Source organism: Tachypleus tridentatus, chromosome 7, assembly GCF_004210375.1.
Source record: "Tachypleus tridentatus isolate NWPU-2018 chromosome 7, ASM421037v1, whole genome shotgun sequence".
Taxonomy (NCBI): Eukaryota; Metazoa; Arthropoda; class Merostomata; order Xiphosura; family Limulidae; genus Tachypleus; species Tachypleus tridentatus.
Window position 1 is genome coordinate 171,949,727 of NC_134831.1, and position 13,254 is coordinate 171,962,980.

Consider the following 13,254-nt stretch of genomic DNA (forward strand, 5'->3'; position numbering starts at 1 on the left):
GTCAAATCGTTCATCAATTTCTTGGAACGTTGTCCAGAGTTTTAAACATTCTGAGGTAGAACATATTTTGAATGTAGGACAAGTTAGTTGATAAAATGAAGGACAAATTGCTGCAAGGCGAGCAACAAGGATGGCATCTAGAATTTAGAAGAGACGTGAAGAAAAAGAAATAATTCAAAAATTCAGATCTAAGACTTGATAAATTGTTGAAAAATAAATCCTAGTTTAATAGGAATGAAGATGAGACAGGACGTGTTACATTCAAGGTTTCAGAGAGGCTCGCTCGTTTGTAAACTGGATCATATTTTTAGGCAGAAGACCTTGTCGTCCTTCCGCGTAGCTTAATGATGTTTCCTTGTCCAGGTATATATAAGGGTGTTCAGAGCTGAGAGCAACAGACATCAGCCGTGCAGAGGAGATACACGGATTGAGAATAGCCTCAGCATGGTTCTCAGAGTAGGTTCATCATTTTGATTTACTTAGAACGTATTTAGTATAAGCAATAATCGGTTGACTAACTTTTCGTAAACCAACGTTTCTCATTTATTTTCCGGGCAATTAGAATAACGTAATATTCTTGAAACTAATACTTTAAGTAAATAAAATTTCACTTTAAATATTGAAAAGCGGAAAGATGGAGTAACCCCGAAGCTTAATGTTTAACGTCTAACCCTGAAACAATTTGTTAATTCGATTTCAGTCGTGTTTGTAATATTTTATTCATTACCAACCCTCTAACACCAAATCTATTAGCCCTACAGTACAAATTGAAATCAGCTTTACTCCTTACCGGTGTACGATGGGTTAGATATTGAACATTTATAAACATAGTTCAAAAATCATTTATGAAATTATCTTATAAGATAAAACTGAAAGTCGTTTTTTATTGCATTTTTAGGTGTGATAATAATTTAATAAACTTTCTTTCCAGGTTATTGTGTTTCTTTCTATGGTGGCACTTGGCGCCAGTTTTGGAACTTATGTAGCCAATCCCCTCTATTATAACTTTCTGCCATACTCTCACCCCAGACCGTGGGCTGTTCCACTTTCTGCTCCTGCCCCAGAGGCTCCCGTAGCTGTTGAAGAGGTAAGAATAAAAAACAGCACATCTTTAACATTTATTTTATTTTTATAAAGCGAACATGTACAAATAACTTTTTTTTTATTCAATAGCCTAGTCCATTTTCCTTTGCCTACACTGCTGAGGGGGAAGGTGGGTTCAGTTCTAGGGCAGAATCTGGAGAAACGGCTGGAGATGTTAGTGGATCTTACAGTTTCAACATCCCAGACGGACGTCAGCGCCATGTTAGCTACAATGCTGGAACTTCTGGTTTCACAGCAACAGTGAAATCCAACGAGCAGGGAATCGTAGCCGGAAAAAATCCTGCAGACGTACAAATCTTAGGTCTCGGACTGGATGCGCCAGCGCCATCTGAACCTAAGGCTGCTGCTCCTGCAGCGCCCTCTCTTGGCTCAGTGAGTATATATACTACATGAATGAGAAATATTGTGTTTAAACTTTCTCATCTGTTCATGTTTTCTCACAAATGAACTGGAATAGTTACGAACAATTAGATTCGGCAGCTGTTACAAAGTAATAACAAATATAAAAATCCATACGTCAGTTGACCAGATGAAATGACAGATGCACTCTTATTTAACTTTATTTTACCAAAGAAATGATTAAATTGAATAGAAAAGAAAGTTCAATTGTTCCGGTCGTGATCTTTAGGTTTTGTTATATTTCTGTTAATAAGTAAAATTATTTATTTAAGGAATCTTCTTCGTAAAATACGAAGTAAGAAAAGTAAATTATATTTCATCAACAATAAATTCATTAACTTTGCAGGCTAGCCCTTATTCGCTCATGTACTCCGCTGTTTCTGGAGGAGGGTCACATGACCGTACAGAAAATGGTGATACCTCCGGTTCCGTTGTGGGTTCTTACAGTCTGACCCATGAAGGTGGAAGCCGAAGAAAAGTCGACTACACCGCTGGAGGTGCAGGATTTAAAGCCACCGTCTACACTAACGAACAAGGAATAATTCCAGGTGAAGATCCCGCCGATGTTTCTATTTTCGCATTTGCAGGCGATGATAAGCCTACTGGTGCTGCAGGTGGCGCTGAACCTTCTGGTACTTCAGATGGCGCTAGTGGAGGAGCAGTAAGTTTTTAAATTATATGTAATTTAACGTATTAGTCCGTTTGTAAGATATATATGTACAGCTAAAATTACTTTACTACATAGTTTCAAAACTTTACTATGTTTTAATCAAGGGTATTTTTAAGGTAGTGTACACCCTACTGACCACTTGTAACCTTCACACCAGACTACCAGTTGTTCTGTAGTCTGTATCGACGTTTACTAGTTTTCAGACGCAATCCCGCTTGGTTATCTATTTTGTCCAGTGAGGGAAACCAAAACTAGGATTTTTTTTTATTAGTCAGTTTAGAAACTTACTACTGTCCGACCAAAGAACAAAGTGGAAATATTGCATTACTTAGCATAGCTATAACTTCATGATGTTTGATTAGAAAAAGTAAGGCATAAGACTTGATTATCTTTGTCGTCGGATTTTGTTTATTTTCTTATCTTTAAAAACAATTCTAAAACTAAGAAATAAAGATACTTACACGTAAGATTCTAAAAGTAAGAGATAAAGATACTTACACGTAAGCTTTTGTAAATTTCTCAAAAGAACAAAAATCTGTTAGTAACATTTCTCGTTTATAATGCATCAATGTTATAATAAATAATGACTATATAAATTGGATAGTTGAAACTTGTAAGTAAGAAAGGTTATAATTTATACGGTTTAAATTATTGCAGCGAACTCCTTTCGACTTCATGTACAGTGCTGTGTCCGGAGGTGGTCTTCACGGCCGGACAGAGAGTGGCGATGCTTCTGGCAAAGTTGTGGGTTCTTACAGTCTGACCCATAAAGGTGGAAGCCGAAGAAAGGTCGACTACACCGCTGATGGTGCAGGATTTAAAGCCACCGTCTACACCAACGAACAAGGAATGATTCCAGGCGAAGATCCCGCCGATGTTTCTATTCTCGCACTAGCGGGTGACGCTGTTGAACCTGCTGGTGCTGCAGGTGCTGCAGATGGCGCTGTTGAACCTTCTGGAGGATCAGTAAGTATATAGAGAAATGATAAAAACAACATTATTGGTAAATAATAAAAATAAATTAATTTTTATTGATAGAAATCTGATTTTATTTGGATATTTAGATAAACATCAATAGGTCGTGATGTAAGTATACCTGTTTCCCATTTTATCCACCCCCATAAACATCATATCTCCTGCCATGAACATCACTTGGTATCTTATGTCCACCCTTGTAAACTACAAGAAAGTGAAACGTTTCTAAATGTGAACATTACGTGATCTCTTCATGATATGAAACTTAATATAAAAATTATGACAAGGATCTCAGTAGTTTGTTTAATAATATCGAATCTGTTATATTATGCCCAATATTTTTTTAGGCTTAAGAATGCACATTAATTCAAACATGGAAAACTGTAGTAACTGTTGGAATTTTCATATGTGACTTTAAGGAAGTATTAATGTAATGATATTAGTATTACAAAATACAACAGAGATATAACACGATCTTTAGGATATGTGAAACCATTTCTTGAAGTTATTGTGACAAGATTAAATTTTTTTTACTTATATTTACTCTATAGCATACACCCTTCAACTTCATGTACAATGCTGCTGAAACAGGAGGAGCCAGCTCCAGATCAGAAACTGGAGACGAATCCGGAAACGTGAAGGGTTCATACAGTGTGGAAGACCCTGATGGTCGTCGCAGAAAGGTGGACTACACTGCTGGAACTGATGGATTCAAAGCAAAAATTCATAGTAATGAACCTGGTGTCGAACCTGGTAGTAACCCTGCTGATGTAGACATTAGTGGCTACGCAGGACTTCCCATGATTCCTGCTAGTGGTCCTGCTGCTGCCCCTGCTGCTGGTGCCCCTGCTGATACAGGCATAGGAGGTGGACCAGTAAGTACACGTTACAAAAATAACTTTGTATCCAGTAAATTATTCGAGGATCTAATATCAAGCATTTTGAGCTTTAGTAATAAATGTTTACCGTACTAACGATTGGAATAGTTCGCTGTCTTTCCTTTGAAAACAGTACTTGAATAATGGTGGAATAAAAAAACTTCGAGTGCATGATTGTCATTCAACTGTCTGCCACCGCTCTTCTTGAAATTCGTTTATATTAGATTTTCTTCTGAGATGTCTGAGTAGATAAAACATTCTTGATTTATATTTGGAATTTTCAAAGGTATATTAGATAAGGTGTTCATTTTCTTTCCAGATGTGATGTGAATAACATGGTCAAGCAGGTGTTTACGTTATACTTGTGTTGTTCCTCTGTTTGGGATAAAAATATATTATAAACTGTGTATATTTTATGATATCCTTAGGAGAGGTATGTTCATTGTTTAATAAAGATTATTGATATATTATACACAGGCCCTACCTTTCAACTTCATGTACAGTGCTGCTGAAATAGGAGGAGCCAGCTCCAGATCAGAAACTGGAGACGAATCCGGAAACGTGAAGGGTTCATACAGTGTGGAAGACCCTGATGGTCGTCGCAGAAAGGTGGACTACACTGCTGGAACTGATGGATTCAAAGCAAAAATTCATAGTAACGAACCTGGTGTCGAACCTGGTAGTAACCCTGCTGATGTAGACATTAGTGGCTATGCAGGACTTCCCATGATTCCTGCTGGTGGTCCTGCTGCTGCCCCTGCTGATGCCTCTGCTGCTGATGCTCCTGTTGCTGGTGCCCCTGCTGCTGGTGCTCCTGTAGGGGTTAGTTTTTTATTCCGGGTTTATTATGTGTACTTAGTAAATTAGAAGTTAATAGAATGTTTTATAACATTTTGAGTACAAATTTGTATATATCTATGATCGAAATTAGTTTTCGTGGTACACTTGTTTAAGTACCCAGTGCCATTGATAAATGATACATCACTTGTGAAAAAAAAATTTTTATTCCATATCTATCGAAACACGTTGACTGTAACTGTTGGTTGGTTTGTTTTTTCAGGGTCTTTTTGAATTTATGTACACTGCTCCTGCTGGTGGTGGATCCAGTTCCAGGTCCGAGAGTGGAGAAGGTGGAAGAAAAGTGACTGGTTCCTACAGTGTGGAACACCCAAGTGGACAGAAGAGACTCGTTGACTACTCAGCTGGAGATTTAGGCTTTACTGCAACAATCAAGAGTAACGAACAGGGAGTAAAACCCGGTGATGACCCAGCTAGTGTTTCTATCTTATCCTTACCAGGGGTTCCTGCTGCTCCGGCTCCAGCTGCTGCTACAGCTCCCGTTGCAGAAGTGAGTCTGAATTCTTGAGGGGTTTCTTATGTTTATATCTATTCAGGATTTAAACTGATGAATTTGAAACTTTTAGTGTAATCCATTTCTTCTTTAGAAACTATAGTTCATATTGAGGTGTTTTTTTCTAAAGTATACAATACTGCTGACGTTACTTTGTTCCATACTTCTTATTGGGCAGGGGAGCAAATTAGAATGTCTTCAGTCTGTTACTGATTGTGAGTTTAGAAGTATAAGTTAGGGTCGCTTCTAAAGAAGCTGTACAAATAAAACATTTTGTTTGTGGTCGTTCGTCATTATAAAATATGTCACTCTAGTCATCACTTTATAGTATGAAATGTTAGGTTTAACTTTAGTATCAAGTTATGCTGTTGTGAGAACCACTCCTAACACTGAGTTTTTATCACTTGTAAGATTTATTTAATAAAATACCTTATGTTTCTAACTGTTACAAGTTTCCATTGAGTAAATAATTGTATTAAGCCTAAAGATGTTTGTTCTAGAAAAACAAATAATGTATATTCGTTTCTCTTCCTTTTTACAGCCCAGTCCCTTCTCTTTCATGTACACAGCAGAAGGTGGTGATGGCACCAGCTCTCGTTCTGAAAGTGGAACCGTGGGTGGTGAAATCACTGGTAGCTATTCCTTAACGATCGGAGATGGACGAAAGAGAGTAGTGGACTATTCTGCTGGTTCTGGTGGCTTCAGACCCAACATCCATTCTAATGAACAAGGGGTTAGTCCTGGTGACAATCCTGCTGATACCACTATTGTAGGTTTGCCAGGTGGCGCTCCAGTAGGTCCGGTTGGAGGCTATGCCGTTTCACATGTCCCTGCTGCTGCCCCTGCCCCTGTCCCCGTCGCTGGTCCAGTAGGTCCAGTTAGTAGTTATGCTGTTTTACATGCCCCTGGTGCTTTCGCTGGCCCTGTTCCTGCCGATATCCCTGCTTCTCTGGGTGAGTTCGCCCCTGGGGCTATTTCTGCCAGAGACCTCTTTGAGGCTGCTAAGTATGCCCCTGTTTCTCTTTCAAAGGTAGGCGGTAGTCCATGGTATCGCTAAGCCATTAAAATAGGAAAGAGATCCACATGTGGTCCTTTCTTTAATTTCCCTTCGACTGGCGCGAAAACGGAACCCCCTTTTTGAAAGTTGCCTGGAAATTCTGAATCTAAATTACAAAGATAAATATAATTTTAAAAATTAGATGTTGTCTCACTTCCTATTAACCCACCATCAACCCGATATTTGAAAGCTACTTAGAGACTTCTATAACTAAAAATATTTTAAATAGAATTTTATCCATGTTAATTGGCATCATTCCAGTTCAGAAATTCTGGAAACTTATATATTTATAATATGTTAATAATGTTCGTATTGTGTATAGTTTTGTTAAATAGCTAATCTTGCTTCGTTTTAAGTATAACCTGGGACTTAATATATGGGATATCAGCATCTTGCTATAGGTGGTCAGCTGTGAAGGTTAAGTCTGAACTGAAAACTTTATAACGTAATGCTACAGCTTGCCTGTGTTTTAATGTTTGACCATGTGAATATGAACCACTGTTACATGTAATTAACTAAATGTTAGTGTTTTATGGTTATTGAAAAACTGCTCATATCGCACATGTTGATTTGTAGAAATAGTTACCGAATTTCATAAAACTCGTGGTGGCTTCGTATAAACCTCTCTTGCTGTAAACTCTCCTTGCAACCAGCCTGGCTCTAGGTAATGATTAGGCTTAGGTTTCATAGACAAGTGTTTGTTCTTGTTTTGTTGAAGAATTATTAATTCCGTGAATGTTGTATTGTTGTGTCATGATGTGTATATATATATATATATCTTTATGAATAAAGTAGATGTAGCAACTGCAATTGAAATAATGTTTCTGTCTGCAAGTTTTTGTTTTTTGTTTCGTGGAACTTAATAGTTTATCAAAAACTTGAGTAATTTTAAAACTTTAAGCGTGATAAACTGTAGAAAAGACAATAGTTACAATAAAAACATGAAATTAATCACTCCTATATTATGTCTTAATTTGGAAGATAAAATCATCAAAAACCTGTGTCAAAGATGAATTTCTTTCATCAAACAAACAGCATGTTCAATAATTAGCAACGTATAAATAATTAATCGAAGATGAAACGTCTTCAGAGATGGCGCTACAATGAGTGAAAATCACGTAGGGCTAAAAAATAGAATTAAATCACATTGAAGAAGGAAAACTTATTCCAGCTTTAAACGTCAGAAGATTAAGTAACAATCCAGAAAACCAAGTATTATTGGAAATCGTGAAATATAATTACTAAATATGAAGTAATATTCGTGCATACAAAATACCGCAAACAAAAAAAAGATTACATACTGTGTTTAACATTACCCACTTACGATGTTTAAGATCACATACTTACTTAGTTTAACATTACATACACACTGTGTATACAATTGCATAATTACAATTTTAACCTTACATACTCACTTTGATTAACATCACATACTGAGTCTAACATTACATACTTAATCTGTTTAACATTACATAATTATTCTATATAACATTACGCACTGTCTAACATTACATACTTATTCTGACTATCAATACATACTTACTCTGTTTAACCTCACCTACTTACTATGTTTATCAATACATACTTATTCTGTTTAATATCGCATACTTAATCTGTCTATCAATACATACCTACTCTGTTTAACATTAAATAGTTACTAACGATACCTACTTACACTGTAGATCAATACATACTTTGTCTCTCAATACATACTTATTCTGTTTAACATCACCTACTTACCTTGTCTATCAATATATACTCACTCTGTTTAACATCACCTACTGTGTCTAACATTACATATTTACTCTGTTTAATATCACATACATAATCTGTCTATCAATACATACTTACTGTGTTTAACATTACATACATACTCTGTCTATCAATACGTACTTGCTCTGTTTAACATCACCTACTGTAGCTAACATTACATATTTACTCTATCGTTACATAATTACTCTGTTTAACATTATATACTTACTCTGTCTATCATCCCCGTCGCGCCAAACATGCTCGCTCTTCCAGCCGTGGGGGCGTTATAATATGACAGTCAATCCCACTATTCGTTGGTAAAAAAGTAGCCCAAGAGTTGGCGGTGGGTGGTGATGACCAGTTGCCTTCCCTCTAGTCTTGCACTGCAAAATTAGGGACGGCTAGCACAGATAGCCCTCGAGTAGCTTTGTGCGAAATTCAAAATCAAACAAACAAACTCTGTCTATCAATACATAATTATTCTGTTTAACATTACATACTTACTCTGTCTATCAATACGTAATTACAATGTTTAACCTTACATTCTCTGTCTAACATAACATACTTTCTCTGTCTATTAATACATACTTACTCTGTTTAACATCACCTCCTTACTCTGTCTATCAATACATACTTACTCTGTTTAATATCAAATACGTAATCTGTCTATCAATACGTACCTACTCTGTTTATCTTTATATTTTTACTCTGTCTATCAATACATACTTACTCTGTTTAACATCACCTACTTATTCTGTCTATCAATACATACTCACTCTGTTTAATATCACTTATTGTGTCTAACATCACCTACTTACTCTGTCTAATAATACATATCACTCTGTTTAATATCACATACGTAATCTGTCTATCAATACATTGTCTCTGTGTTTAACATTACATACTGTGTCTAACATTACATACTTACTCTGTCTAATAATACATGCTTACTCTGTTTAATATCACATACTTAATCTGTCTATCAATACATACTTACTCTGTTTAACATTACATACTGTGTCTAACATTACATACTTACTCTGTCTAATAATACATTTCACTCTGTTTAATATCACATACGTAATCTGTCTATCAATACATACTTACTCTTTTTAACATTACATACTTACTCTGTCTATCAATACATTCTCTCTGTGTTTAACATTACATACTGTGTCTAAAATTACATACTTACTCTGTCTAATTATACATGCTTACTCTGTTTAATATCACATACTTAATCTGTCTATCAATACATACTTACTCTGTTTAACATTACATTCTCACTCTGTCTATTAATACATATCACTCTGTCTAACATTGTGTACTTACTCTTTTTAACATTACATAATTATTCTGTCTATCAACACATACTTACTCTGTTTTAAAATACATACTAACTCTGTCTATCAATACATACTTATTCTTTTCAACATTACAAAATTACTCTGTCTGTCAATACCTACTTACTCTGTTTAACAATACATTCTAACTCTGTTTAACATGACACACTAACTCTTTTTAACATTGCCTACTTGCTCTGTTTAACATTACAAACTTACTTTGTTTAACATTACATACTTACTAACTTACTCACTCTTTTACTGATTTTTCAGTTGAACTCTCACCTATGATTCGTATAAGTTACTCTGTGTGTCCCTTAACCAAGTATTCTAAAATTTTATCCCGCCATGGCCACGTGGTTTGGGCGCTCAACTCGTAATCTCAGAGTCGTTGGTTCGAACCACTGTTACACGAAATATGCTCGTCCTATCAGCTGTGTAGTCGTTATAATGTGACGATTAATCTCACTATTCGTAAGTAAAAGAGTATCCTAAGACTAGATGGTGGGTTGTGATGACTAGCTGCCTTCCCTGAAGTCTTACACTGCTGAATTAAGGATAGCTAACGCAGCAGTCCTCATGTAACTTTGTGTAAAATTATAAAAAAAAACACAAGAGTGCCTTTTGTGGGGAAGTGCAACTTTCTTTACATGTTTCCTTTTTGAATTACGCAAAAAATTACTTCAAGGCGAACAGGTCCTACTTTTGAAGTGATAAACTGTAACACATGAAGCTACTTAACACCATACACCACCAACATTTGGACAGCTCTTGTCAGACCTAGTTCACCTATAATTCAAATTGCACAGCGCGATTCTCTATTTATTTATTTTTCACGTCAATGGTATCCGAACCTAGTAACTTGATTTCCACATTCACTGCACATTGTGCTAAACTAGGACTATAGAACTACTTGATGGTATCCTTATGTCACTTGATAAAATAGTGCATTATTACATTTAATGTATTTTGTTTTTGTTACCGTAAAGCAAAGTATAGTTAATCAAGTTAAACTCTAATTTAATCTTGAATTAAAACATTAATATCAAATTCCAATAAGTTTGTCAGACGAAAATGTTACTTTAGGGTTAGTTTAGCAGACATTCAATGTTCTCTAATTGTTAAAGAACAAACTGTTGAAAGAAGCGCTTAAAAACTACAAACATTAGTTTAGGACTAGTTTGGGAGACATCATTTGTTTCAAAACTTTTAAACACGTCGTTGGTATGATAATTCTTACGAAAAAAATAAAACAAAAGTATAGATCAAGTTCTAAAATAAGTTTTAAATTGGTAGCAACAAAATTTAAAATTCCTAAAGGACAAACATCGAGAATAATAAAAGGTACAATAACATTCTGTTTGTCTTTACAATTATTGACAACTTTCCACAACAAACTAATACTTTCAAATCTTTCTTAAGTATCTACAAATTAGAACCTAAACTTTAAATGATGATGCATTCACATGACAGCACGTACAAGTCCCGAAGTAAAGACGAGAAAAAACAAGGTCTTTAAATCGACCATAAGAACAGCAAAAACAAAAGTCCTTGAGATAATGCATCACTAGGCTTAACCTAAATCAAAAGTTGATTGATCACAAAAAATTCGTTAGGTCTGCACTGAAAAACTTGTGTAGAGTGCATATAAATTAGTTAAAGTAAGTTATAATTTTTGATGACGAGAAACCCACTTGAAGAACATTAAATTAAATAACAACAACAGTAATGTGGTCGTCACCACATGTGGTCAATAACGGTTACTTCTTCAAGTGCCATTCTTAATCTGATGATGACCTAAAGAAGTGGAAGCATTATTGCTTGTTTTGTGTTTAAAAACAGTTTTTAATACCTATATTGGCAGGCCTTATTGTAAATATGACTAACAATCTATTTTTGTCCAGTCGCTGTTTTTCTGTAGTTTCGTAGTTAGGCCTAATAATTTAAGATAACACTTGAAGTAATCGAAACAAGTAAGATAAGGTTTATATTTCAAATGTATAAAATCTAAATATAACTTGTTAAATACCAATATGTAGAGATGGAAACACTTTTATATATACAAATGTTTCAATAAAGAGTGTTGTTCCAAAGATTAATTATAAAACTCGCTTCAACAGAAGAGTTGCCTATTTAAATAGGCTTATCAAGTATAAACGTAAGAAATATAAGGTTCAGCTGAACATTTTCTAACTTGACGATGTATATTTCTCTCAGAAAAACAACAGAAAAATTAAACATGTTTACTCTCATAATTAAATATCTAAAGTTGTTTCTAGTGCATTAAAAATTTGTGATAATTTGAGCTTTTTATGTTTTAACTATTAAGTCAACAGACATCCACATATACGAATTCTATTTCGAAATATAGTCTTCTGAAAAAGAAAACCAAACTAAATTTTGATTTCATAACACCTCATCAATTACGGAATTTTAAAAAACTGAAGTTACAGTGACGGAATTTATTTAGAACAATATTTATCAAACTGACTCTAAAACACTTTTTTACACATAAATAAAAAATAACTGCTCGTCAGGCACAGCATAGTGAAAGTGGTTATGTATCTTTGATTCTAAACGAAAGACGTATTTTATGTAATACTTAAAACATAACAACTGAACAATATTCTCAACAATGGAGAATGAATACTGAAAAAAAGAAGTCACTTATACGTAAACATCTAAGTCACTATAAAAGCTTTGTGTTAACATTATAGTGACTTTTATTCACTATACACACATACTTAAATCGCTTTTATAAGTTATACATAAATATCTAAGTACTTTTATAACTTGTACATAAATATCTAAGTCACTTTTACAAGTTATACTTAAATATCTCAAACACTTTCATAAGTTTAGTAAATATCTCAGTCACTTTCATGACCTATACGTAAGTATATAAGCCACTTCTATAAGTTATAAATAAATATTTGAATCACATTCAACAATCGAAAGCTCTACCAACAAACGTCAAATCGTTCATCAATTTCTCGGAACGTTGTTCAGAGTTCTAAACATTCTGATGTAGAATATATTTTTAATGTGGTACAAGTTAGTTGATAAAATGAAGGACAAATTGCTGCAAGGCGAGCAACAAGGATGGTATCTAAAATTTATAAGAGACGTGAAGAAAAAGAAATAATTCAAAAATTCAGATCTAAGACTTGATAAATTGTTGAAAAATAAATCCTAGTTTAATAGGAATGAAGATGAAACAGGACGTGTTACATTCAAGGTTTCAGAGAGGTTCGCTCGTATGTAAACTGGATCATCTTTTTAGGCAGAAGACCTTGTCGTCCTTCCGCGTAGCTTAATGATGTTTCCTTGTCCAGGTATATATAAGGGTGTTCAGAGCTGAGAGCAACAGACATCAGCCGTGCAGAGGAGATACACGGATTGAGAATAGCCTCAGCATGGTTCTCAGAGTAGGTTCATCATTTTGATTTACTTAGAACGTATTTAGTATAAGCAATAATCGGTTGACTAACTTTTCGTAAACCAACGTTTCTCATTTATTTTCCGAGCAATTAGAATAACGTAATATTCTTGAAACTAATACTTTAAGTAAATAAAATTTCACTTTAAATATTGAAAAGCGAAAAGATAGAGTAACCCCGTAGCTTAATGTTTAACGTCTAACCCTGAAACAATTTGTTAATTCGATTTCAGTCGTGTTTGTAATATTTTATTCATTACCAACCCTCTAACACCAAATCTATTAG

At 34.7% G+C, this 13,254-nt stretch overlaps 1 protein-coding gene across 1 annotated transcript; it reads left to right on the plus strand.

Moving 5' to 3' along the window:
• The first annotated feature begins 321 nt into the window (after positions 1 to 321).
• LOC143257243 (uncharacterized) lies at positions 322 to 7,255 on the plus strand. The gene is made up of 9 exons (XM_076515660.1): positions 322 to 456; positions 932 to 1,087; positions 1,174 to 1,476; positions 1,850 to 2,164; positions 2,831 to 3,139; positions 3,700 to 4,023; positions 4,504 to 4,848; positions 5,087 to 5,374; positions 5,919 to 7,255. Exons 1-9 carry the CDS (start codon positions 445 to 447, stop codon positions 6,432 to 6,434), a joined length of 2,568 nt encoding a protein of 855 aa, XP_076371775.1. The 5' UTR covers positions 322 to 444; the 3' UTR covers positions 6,435 to 7,255.
• The last annotated feature ends 5,999 nt before the right edge of the window (positions 7,256 to 13,254 follow it).